Consider the following 12165-nt stretch of genomic DNA (forward strand, 5'->3'; position numbering starts at 1 on the left):
GTCTGCCTGTACAGTGTTATCAAAAGCCATACTTACAAACCAATCAATCAAGATGAGACTCTTAACTTCACCCTGCCTGCCTATTTAAATGTTAGTCAGGTAATCCACTGCCTTAACCCAAGATAGCAACTTTCAACTTTGAAAGTCACATACATTTTAACTCTAGCCATTTCCCATGGCTTCAATTTCGTACGGGTTTGACATGTGTATTGCACATATCTCCTGCTTCACCATCTCGTTGTCCATCTCCTCCTCCCCCTCTCTCTGCCCACATCTTCTGGATAGATGGAAGGTGCAGATGGGGAAAAAGAGGTAGAGAAGAAAGGAGGAATTGAACAGGGATAGTGGGAGGAGGAGATGGACAGAGAGGATTACAGTAATGGTGTACAAATTCCAGCTTTCATTGCCAATGAACAGCAGTCAACATGAGTGCATGAGCAAAGCACCTGTTGTGGAGGCCCATACCCAACATTGTTTGCTGAATGGTCATTGAGGAGACACTGTTGGTAGCCCCTTGGTTCATCTTGACAGTCAGTTTCTCAACAGTTGCAACCTTCTCCACAGCCATTATTCACCCATCATCTGCCACCCGTGGCACACCAGCATATCAGTGCCTATTTTGGATAGTGCCATTTTGCCATGCATGGTCAACTTTAACCGTGGTGGCAAACAGTTTACAAACCTAGCCATTTTGGAACTGCTCATGTGCTTTTGGGTATCAGATAAATCACTCTGTTTCCACATTATAACAACAACTGGACTGTTTTCCGCATCCCCACAGATGCGCTTTATATGCCCTCCGCTGCTAGTGCTGCCACCTGCCATCTGTGAGTGGTTATTGCATGTTAACATTGAACATGATTAATTTGTAGTTAACCCCATGTTGTTAAAAGTGGATGATAGGGATCGATGACCTAAGCAGTTTGGTCCTGTAAGGTCTTACCACAAATTTACGAAATTTAAAAGTGAAAGCCAATGGCAGTTCAGTAATGCAGTCAATCATGAACTTCTGTCAGAAACTGTTGCCAAATGGTATCAAGATTTAAAAAGTTCTTCTGGTGCTTATGTACCAGGCTCCACTCCTGATTTAAGCTGTTAACCAATTGAAACCTTTATTCCCAAAATGAAGCAAGTGACATGATTGATCAATGGCCTTCAGAGGGTTTGTGAATCCATAAGGAATGAATGTGCCATCGCAAATCAATTCATCTCTGCCCTAAAGATCATACGGGAAGCTCTAAGACGTGTTGTTGTGTACAGGGAAATGAATGGCCTGTCCCTCCAGATTTCTCGGTTATTACTTCCTGGGGATCTTGTATAGTGTGTGCCAAAATTAAAGAGTTTGTTCTTTCTTTGGATGCAGCTGACACAGGTGCAATTCTGAAGGCAAAGCAACTTCTGATACTGGAGAAAATGCATAATTTGTGGACAGAACTATTTTGTGTCCATAGTTGCAAGTACCTGACTGCGCCTATTAAATGATAAGAAGAGCAAGGTCTTGAATAGGAAAAAAACAGTAGGACGTTCTTCCTTGTATGAGGGAGCAGCTGGATGGCATTGCCAAAGACAAACTTGAGTCTAGTCCTCAGAATAATGTGGCTTTTGAGGAATTTGCCACATATGTAGAGTTTCTATGCCTAGTGAGTACAAAATTTTCCCCGCTGGTTTCTGTGGATTTTGAATACGCTTCAGCAACTACAAAGATGTTCTATCTCCTAATAGAAAAAAGGTAGATAGGCTTAATGACCCATGCAACGGCTTTGTTTTTTCCTTCTTCTAATGAATGATGATTTGATGTATTTGTTTGCAATTTAATAAACTAAAATGAACAAAAGAGAACTTGTTGAAATAGTTGATTAAATCAGCATCTTCTTACCCCATTTTTATCTTATTTTAGCGCCTGTTTCTTTTTTTTTCATCTGAAAATTGCACCTAAAAATCCTGTCCTTCGCAACACCGAATCCATTTATTATTCAGTAAGGTGTTGAAGCCATTGCTGGCCCTTTGAAATCCTGCTCTTTTTTACACAATGGTACTTTACTTTTGGAGACTACTTCTGATTCTCAAGCACAACAACTGCTTGCATCTTCACTCCTCCATGGCTATCCTGCTTGTGTCAATGCCCATCAAACACTGAATTCTTCCTGTGATGTTATTTACAAAAGGCTTCTTGATGGTCTGACAGAGACAAAAATCCAAAGGTACATCTCTGATCTGGGTGTCATTGCCGTCCATTGAGTGATGAAAAAAAGTAGATGTCTCATTAGTGCCCACACGCACTCTCTTTCTCACTTTTGATAGAGTGGTTCTTCCACCAAAGATCATAGCAGGCTATGAAGTTACCACAGTCAGACCGTATATTCCAAACCCGATGTGCTGCTATCAGTGTCATTGTTACAACCACACTCGATAGTTCTATCGACACCAGCCGGATATGTAACCAGTGGCAGGGATGATCATGAGGGCGATTGTCCACCTCCTTCTCCCTGCTGCATCAACTGCAATGACGATCATGCCGCTGCCTCCCGCGATTGTCCCATGTATCCCGATGAGCGGGGTGTACAGGAGATCCGGGTGAAAGAAAAAGTGCCTTACCTAGATGCTCACAAGTTGTTGGCTAGTCAGAAACCCTGTGTTGTACCATATGGCAACTGCAGTACTGTTCTTGCTACATCTTGCTCCATGAAGGACATGGCCACACAGACATGCAACCTCAAATTTAGTGTTGTGGTTGTGAAATTTCCCAGCATCATGGTTGTATCCCCGTCATCTCCTCCAACTGTGCAGCAACACGCCACCAAACTTTTGCCTCATGGGGCGAAGTCACCAGCTACACAACCAGCGGGCTGGAAAGGACACAAGGAATACTCTCATGAAGACTTCCTACGTCCCTCCAGCCACCCAACATCTGAATCTTCCTCTACTACCCAGAAAGGCTTGAAGAAGTCAAACAAAAGCAAATGGTCTTCTACTTCGCCGACTCGAAGATCCTCTTCAACATTGTTGCCATGTGATACACTTGCCCGGCTAACCTCCATGTCACTGGTACGCACCATTAACCGTTTCGCTGGTGTTAAGCTACTGTTATACCTATACCACTGCCCAATTTCTCTCATCAGTTGAATTTGCAAGGTGATGGAACATATGACTTATGCTCGGGTGGTATGATGGCTCAAGTCTCGCAATTTACTAACCACTGCACAGTCTGGATTTCGAGCGTGGTGTTCTGCAGTTGACCATCTCGTCACTTAGTCCACCGATGTCATGAATGGTTTTCTGAGGGAAATCCCAGACTGTGGCCCTGTTTTTCAATTTGGAGAAAAGCCTATGACACCTGCTGGAGGACCGGTATCCTCCATACTATCTACATGTGGGGCTTCCGTGGCAGCCTGCCCCATTTCCTTGAGGAATTTTTAAATGCTGAGTCTTCAAGGTATGTGTGGGTTCTGCCTTGCCAGACACCTTTATCCAGGAAAATGGTGTGCCTCAGGGTTCCATCCTGAGCGTTGTCCTCTGCCATTGCCATTAAGCCTATAATGGCCTGTCTCCCGCCAGGCATCTCTGGCTCCCTTTTGTTGACGATTTTGTGTCTGTTGCAGTTTTACACGGACCTGTCTCATTGAGCGGAATCTTCAGCTAGGTCTCGATTGTCTGTACTCATGGAGCATTGATAATGGCTTTCATTTTTGACAGAACCGTTTGTATGGAATTATGGCAGCACAGTTGATTTCTCCCACCATCTTTATGTCTTGGGCCTGTTGTTCTTCCATTCTTTGAAACTATGAAATTTCTGGGGCTCATGCTCGATAGGAAACACTTTTTCCTCCCACGTGTCGTACCTGGAAGCCCCCTATATGCTGTCCCTCAGTGTCCTACATGTCCTCAATTGTACTGCCTAGGGTGTCGATCGAACCACCCTCCTCTGTTTGCACCAGTCCCTTGTTCGATTGAAACTACACTATGGGTGCTTTGTTCATGCATCTGCACGTCTGCCCGTATTACGCCATCTCAATACTATCCACCATTACGGCATTCGTTTGGCCACTGGTGGAGTTTTACACTAGCCCAGTTGAGAATCTTTATACAGAAGCTGCCGAACTACTGCTGTCCTACTGCTGTGACTTTCTCCTCAGCAGGTATGCATGCTGCTCATCTGTCATGCGTGGCCACCTATCATATGCTTCCTTCTTCGATGACTCCTTTCATCACCAGTATAGGGCATGTCCCTCTTCTCTGTTACCTCCTGGAGTTCGCTTTCAGTTCTTGCTCCAGCAGCTTAACTTCATGCTACTTGCCAATTTCCCGATGGGTGTGAACCCTTCACCATGTTCACTTCGTGCAGCATCCCGTTTTCACCTTGGCCTTCATTTGCTTCCTAAGGACACTACTCCAGCCTTGCTCTGTCACCTTAAGTTTCACGACCTTCGCATTTAATTTTCCAGTTGTACCTTTGTGTGCACTGATGGCTCTGACTGACCATGGTGTCAGGTGCGCCTTTGTCATGGTTTTTTGGTATCAGCTTGTAATCTTACCCTCCCACACGTCACTATTAAAATTCTCTGTCTCTGCACAAGTTTTGAAAGCTTCGAGAGGCATAAGATATACAAAAGAGAAACTTTTTACTTATCTTCATTTTCTCTTCTTGTTGTTCGCTGCAATTATTGTGTCTAGGGACACATTATTGTGGTTGAAATTTTGATTTTGTAGGTTCTTGATGACCAAATAACTTATGAAGGTTTGCCTGTATTACTCCTGAATTTTATTCTTTTCCACATTTTCAATATCACACCGTCATTACAATTTCCACTTAATATTCCAAATCACATTGTTAGTGTCAATCATAAAGAATACATCTGTCTCCATCAGAGGCATACCCACTGCTACTTACATTCTGTGGTACTAACAATATTTTAAGGAGTTTACAAAGCAAAAGAGTTTACAAGCATTCTTGACAAAAGAAGAATCATCACCAAGATATAACATTATTTTATAAATGAATCCAGAAATAAATTTAATAATTAGCATTAGATTGTGCAATTAATAATATGAATTTTAAGTATGCCAGATATTTTGTAATTTCAAATATTTCTAAAAGAAGAGTAATTTTAACTGTGACAAATTAATTTCTTTTTATACATTGTAGTCAGAAATATTGTCCATGGTATACATAATCATATGAAATTCCTTTAGTTAAACAGTGGAGATAATGTTCACCTACACAAGAATTGATAGTATAAATGATATCTGTTATTTCTTTAAAAAAAAAAAGTGTCAGAAAATGGTGCCCCATTACAAGCTTTTGGAACACGCTCAGTATTTACAGCAGAGCTCTTCGCCCTTTATCAGGCCATACAGTACATCTGCCGACACGTGCCTTTCAATTGCATCATCTGCTCCAACTCTCTCAGTGCCCTTCTCAAAGCCTCTGTGTGCTGCATACTGTACATCCCTGTCACTTGTTCACTCTTGACAGAGTCACTGTGATGTGTATGTGGGTTTCTGGCCATGTCAGTCTGACAGGAAACAAGGCCACTGATGCTGCTGCCAGAGCTGCAGTCCTCGTACCTCAGGCTACTAGTTCTTATATTCCCTCCGATGGTCTCTGTGTCGCTGTGTGTCAGCAGGTGGCGTCAGTCTGGCGTCACTGTTGATCCTCCCTTCATGGGAACAAGCTCCTGGCTATTAAGCCTCTCCCAGTGGCTTAGACGACCTACTCTCAGTCCTAAGAGATCAATTTAACTAGGTTGCGTATTGGGCACTATCTCTGTAGCCATCGCCATTTGTTGAGTGGGGCTCCCCCACCTCTTCGTACCCATTGTCTGCCATTTCCTGATGGAATACCACTTTTTTAACCACTTACGTTCCCGTTTGTGTTTGCCATCTGAGTTGTTGGACATTTTAGCTTACGATGCGTGGGCTGTTGATCGTGTTTTACTTTTTGTCCATTGTAGCAATATGGCGAAGACCATTTAATTTTTAGTTCTAGAACTCTGCTTCTCTATGGCATATTTTACAGACCTTTCTCCACATTCCTGTTTTTAGCTGTCTTGTCTTTCGTTGTTTGGGATTGACATGTAGTCGTTTGTAACTCTTCTCTTTGGTTTTGTGTTCTACAGTTTTGACATGGGTGTGTATGACCAAGTTGTTTTTGTGCCCTAAAACAAAACAAAACAAACAAACATCAACTTCAGTGCATTTGTGCACTCGTGAGAGAACATGTTGTTTTGCTTGTCCAAGTGGCTGTGCACATTCCCTAATAAGGGCAGTAGCCTCCATGATGTGACCGAGCAGTACATCTCGCATATTCATCTTTTTTTTTACACCTCATAGTTTGTCCAGCACCATAAACAAAAATCTAATGGCTTAAGGTCTGGTGATCTCAGTGGCCAGTTAATTGTACTACCACGACACAAATCTAACCACCTAACAGCATTCATCACAGTACAATATCCCCAACATAAGCTTTGGAAGAAATTAACAAATGTAACTGATGACATTTTATGTTTATTTCTGTTCTTCTGCTCATAATAAAGTTATTGTACAATGATTGCTTGCTTGATACATACAGAAGTTTTAGGTTACAGTAATACTAAATTAAGTGATCATTATGCATATTTTATTTTTAGTTTTAGCAGTGTTGTCCGTATCAAAAGCAAGTAGAAGCCATTGCAAAAACCTAAATGAAACCAAAAATAGGAACAGGAACATATAATCTGAGCAAAAATACAATATTCAAATTCCCTTACTTACAGACAGTTAAATTTTCAATCTCTTGTATGTAAGTGACAGTTAATAAAAAAAGATCAAGCTATTAACTCATAAGGTTCAATCCAGTCAATGCAATTAATTAAGAGTTCATGTTACTTCTGAGTACTTTCTGGCACACTTGATAAAAGAGTTGGTTTTTGCATTTTTGAGTGAGTTGGCAGGCCCATTTCGCACACATTTTGATGAAATCTGTGTTGTTGTCTTCAGGTGTTACAAACAGTGGTCTTGTAAGTGGTCATTCTGTGGACTCAAATGAGTCTGTTGATTGGAATCAAAGCTTGTCGCATACTCACAACCAGTACTTACAACAATTGAGGAAAACTGTTTACTCCTTCTTAGAAATATTTAGCACAAAATGGGATCATTCACAGAGACAGAAGCCCAAAAAACAATCCATCAGTTAGGATTTCTTTTGGTAAAATGTCTGTCGCACACAAATTACTTTCTACTTTCTTCTGTTCATGTAAATATGAAACAGTCTGTGCAAATCAGCTGTATGTACTATGCTAAAAAATGTATCTACAATGTAAAACACATCGACTTGACAATAAATCTTGAATACAGACTTTCTTTTTCTTGAGCACAATATTAATGCCATCACATGGCCACTATTTTTCTTATCTACAGGCTTAATTTATAATACTTGCATAATCAAAACTCAATTTGTCTCTTATTATGAATATAGAATTGTAAGTTGTTAAATATAAACAAGTAATATACTCAATGTAGAATCAGTGTTGGTGTTCATTTGTCCACGGGTCAAGAAAGTGATTCTAGGTGCACACTGATTGCCTATCATTAGCATAATATCAGATCGGTAGTTACAAATTATAGTTCTTGTACCATACAATGATGAAGCTAAAAAAGATTGTTGTTGTTTGCTCAGATGACAGAAAATCCAATTTGGTGCAGTTTGTACCATGTAAATATTCTACTTTTTGTTTTGTGAATTGGTGAATGGTATATTTCATGAAAAGCACATTGTAGTAAACTAACACAGTATCAGATGTTCATGAGTACATTCCCTGCTCCAAAACATAGTCAAAGGGGTAGTACTGAATTTTATTTCTTCATGTTTTCACTAACTCACTTTCAGTGAATGCCTTTATACTCCTTTTGTCAAGGTAACTACTAATTTTCTCTCCCCTCTTTCTCCAACTAAGCTAATACTTCATCTGTAATGTTTCATTGACATCAAGGACAATAAACACTGAATCAACCCTCTTTTCCAAAATTATGATGATGATGATATTGATTCTTTGATTCTCAAATAGTCTTTAGTATACACTTGAATTACATTGTTCAGGAAGGACAGTATTACATAATAGCGAAATACGATAGAGTATCACTCCTGCATTTCTCTTTTAGTGACCAACACTTGGACACTTATGCAGACACTTGGGAAACCTCCAAGCAGGAGGAGGAGGCAGTCATGTCTTGTTGTTGGAGACAGAGTTTTCTTATTTGGTGGTACAAGTCCATACCAGGGACAGATGTCATACCAAGTAATTGAAGATCTGTACAATGAAGGAATTGACTCAAAACTTATGGATCATAATGATATGCATATACTGGACTTTGGTATGTAACATTTATACCTGTAAGTTGCATGTTTGTTTTGAAATTTAACAGTGTTGGATTTTTTCTTATTTCTATTTTTGAAAGAAGAGTACAGTGAATATCAAGAATTCTATCTTCTTAAAGCTGGTTGATGTGTGACTAGTCCATTAATACGTCTTGTAATTTTAAAGAAGAGTTCTTATTTCTTATTTTTTATTTCAGAGTGTTATTTAATTTTGCTACTTTTCGTTGTCAGTGTGATAATCATTCCAGCTATAAACATGTTTATTTTGTAGGAAAAGGGCAGACAAAATAAGAAGCAGTTTAATGTGTTTGGAAACTTTCTGACAATAAGTACCCTTTTGTACCTACAAAGAAACAGTTTTGTCTCCTTTTCCTAGTGTAAAGAAACAATGTTAAGGTGGGGGGGGGGGGGGGGGGAGGACAGGCTGTTGGCAAGAAAAATATCAGTGTAGTATTGTTGATCTTAGTGTGAAACTGTTAGTAAGTGCTGAGATTTTTGTCACATGGGCTAGAACATGATATACTGACTAGCATGTTATTACCTGGATTATTTGTTGTATTTAGTTTATATCTATAAAATAATAATTGCACCAAGATGGAGAATAGTCACATGTGCTAGGTAACAGTACTGCCATGCATTCTAGCATTGCTTGATTTCATGATGATAAAATAAGACGATCTGTTTTGGACTGTATGTTGTATTAGCTCTTCAAGTAACACTTCTGTAAACTTCTTATGAAATGTTGTTTTCCTAAAGTTGAGAGATACTGAGGTCCCATAATGCATCACCAGATGTTTGTGCCACCTTCTGATATTTATTCAGTTACTCATACAAATATGAGCAAAATGTTTTGTCAGGTGTACCTGCAAACTAGTCAGATCCTGTTTCCTACAAGATATTTATCAGTTCAAGATTTATTACTAGGAACACAATAAAAGTAGAAATTCCTGAAGGACTATTAAATAATTTTCTAAGTACAAAAGTTGACATAGAGCTTATTCCTTCACAAATTTTCATCTTCAGTTTCCTTTCTGATTATAATGGTTCTTCTCTGTTTAAAAATATTGCAATTTATAGATTACTTTTAGTCCAGTGCTTCTTTCTTTCCTATGTTGCATGACAGTGACCGTATCAAATGTTTCATTTTGTTTGTACTAGGCAAAATGAAATTTAATCCAGCTACGTATTCCTGTGCCAACTTTGTGTCTTTTTGACATCCTTATTAGGCTAGTTATCATTTAATCTCCACCACATTTTCTTCATAAAACTGAACATAAATTGTCAGTGTATTTTAATAGTTAAACAAAGAAGTACATAGATTTAATTTGAAAATTGAGCTGCTTTCTTGAGCTGCTTTCAGTGAAACTTACTAAATATTAAAATGTTTGATAAGCTACTGATTAGAATGGTTACAGTTTGTGATAATTAATTTTGTGTTTCTTGTTTTTGCAACTTTCAGCACCCTCACTACGAACACTCTGTGCTATGATTGTTATTAATAATCAGTTGGACTACAGCAGCTTGCCAGAGGAGTTAAGGTACCCGTATCTGCACTTCCCTCCATTTTCTTTTTTAGTGTTCCAAGTCATTAAGGCTATAATATTCATTAGATTGAACATAACGAATAGAAAAGGAGTATGTTGTGATATAAAAAACTGGTAAAGTAAGTGTGCTAAATCTTTGAATGGTTTTAACACTCTCTTATAGTTTTACTTTACATTGTGTTGTTGGGAAGTCCAACAGCTAATTTTTTTAGTTGGTAATAACATTTGGAAAAAATAAGAGTAAAGGTTGTGCTTTCCTTGTGGCTGTTCAAAGTGGTCTTTTTCCGTATGTTTACAAAATTTCAAATCCAAAGTAATTCTCTACAATAGCTAACAATTATTATTGATTATTTAGACTCATTGTTAGTTCCAAAAAGCAGGTCCTCAGTGATGTAGAACTCATCAGAAAAACAAATACATGTGATACATATGTAGTAGGGACTGACATGTCAGTGTTCCTGTCACAAATTCCAAGAGTGACATTCATGAAGCATGTAGTCAAATTGAGAAAAACTATATATTTTTTTTCGACAATGGGATTTTTTGTATGGAATAGTGCGTAAAATAAGGGAAGAACAATCACTCGCCTATAGTTGACTGCTAAGCGGAGCATAGAAATACATAAGAAGGAACACTATTCACACTATCTTTCGAGCTCTTGCTGATTTTCTGGTAAATATACACACATTCACACACATAACCACACAGATGTGACCACAGTGAGACTGGTTATTGAAAGCAGTTGTCTGGGCTGAAGGAGCTGGGGAGGGGATACGTAAGGATACAAGAAGGCGGTGGTGGGAAAGAGGGTGGGAAAGAGTCAGGTCTTTCAACGGCTGACTTAGTGACTTCACAACAAGATGAAAGGAGTATAAAGGGTAGAGCATAAAGGAGAGATGGAAAAATTGAGAGGGGTGGGGGGTGGGGGGGGGGCAAAAAATAGAGGAGGTGGAGATAAAGAGGGAGACAGGGAGAGGTGAAAAGGAGAGGAGTGGGAAAGGAAGGTGGTGAGGGGAGGGTAGAGGAGGCTTTCCACATGGGAGATGATAGTGGTGGAAGGCTGCACATGATCTGGACAGGGAAGGAGTGGTGCTAACAGAAGAGAGAAGGAAAAAGGTAAAGTGAGGCAATAGGGAACAGGTTAGCAGAGTTTTAGGCCAGAGGGATTCTCGAAAGTGCAGGATAAACTGGAGAGCCAATTCTTGTGTACGTAGTTTAGAGAAACTAGTGCAGGAAGGGAATATCCACATGACCTGCATAATGAAGCAGCTATTGAAGTCATTTGTTTTGTGGTTTGCAGCATGTTCGGCGATTGGGTGATCAAGTTATCAGTTTGCCATCATTTGGCAGTGGCCATTCGTGTGAGTAGACACTTGGTTACTTTAAAGCCCACATAGAATGCTGCACAGTAATTGCAGCATAGCTGATCTATTACATGGCTGCTTTCACATGGCCCTGTCTTTTATTGTGTAGGAAACAGCTGTGACTGGAGTGCAGTAGGAGGTTGTGGGTAGGATAGGTCGTGCACCTGGGTTGACCACAAGGGAATGACCAATGGGGTGCAGCATAGGGATGGCCAGAGATATTCTGTAATAGGACAGGAACTGTGGAGAGGTGATGAAGGAGGAAGTGACCAGTGTCTTGGTTGTAGGAGGGTAGGTACTGTTCAAAAAGAAGCAAAGGTTTGTTCTGTTGGAGGATTGCACTCAGCCATAATGGGATGGTCGGTAGGAAGACCGGGGGGGTTGGGTTTGTGGAGGAGGTGAAAGATAAGTGCATGTTCTTGGTTTGAGGAGGGAGATGGATTCAGGTGTTGGGATGGACCTAAGCCCTTCAGGAGCTGGTGGAGATCAAGGAATTCAGTTGTACAACCTCAAATGGATTTTGATGAGCTGCAAATAACACAATTACAGGTAGTAATTTTTATTTATTTTTCACCGATTATCGTGATATTTTAACAAACAACGCCACAGGAGACACACATCAGTACTTCATGAGGTTCTACAGAACTTTGTTAGCCAAATCCCAACCCTCAAAGACTGCTTTTGTTACCTACAAAGGCTGGACAAAAGGTGACATTCTGCCAGATACTGGAAGATACATAAAATAAAGGAAACCAGTTATCAGATAGTGCCGATCAAAGAAACTAACTTACGAATAAACTGGGTCTTTACTGTTGAGGAATTAGCTTACGTGCAACTGACAGGAAAAATGGTTCCAGTCTGTACTAACACTCGGACGCCCAGACTTTGCCTGCCCTGTTGAGTG

The 12165-nt window shown here is 39.9% G+C and overlaps 1 protein-coding gene across 3 annotated transcripts in view; it reads left to right on the forward strand.

Annotated features, from left to right (window-relative positions):
• The window catches only part of LOC124802452 (kelch domain-containing protein 3), a 130560-nt gene that overhangs the window by 94258 nt on the left and 24137 nt on the right, over positions 1-12165 (forward strand). For all 3 annotated transcript variants that reach the window (XR_007017122.1, XM_047263237.1, XM_047263238.1), the window contains exons 7-8: positions 8137-8349; positions 9813-9891. Coding sequence is in view for 2 of the 3 variants with exons in the window: in XM_047263237.1 (XP_047119193.1) it covers positions 8137-8349; positions 9813-9891 (292 nt within the window). In the remaining variant the exon portion in view is untranslated. The remainder of the gene's footprint in view (positions 1-8136; positions 8350-9812; positions 9892-12165) is intronic.

This window comes from Schistocerca piceifrons, chromosome 6, assembly GCF_021461385.2.
Source record: "Schistocerca piceifrons isolate TAMUIC-IGC-003096 chromosome 6, iqSchPice1.1, whole genome shotgun sequence".
NCBI lineage: Eukaryota > Metazoa > Arthropoda > Insecta > Orthoptera > Acrididae > Schistocerca > Schistocerca piceifrons.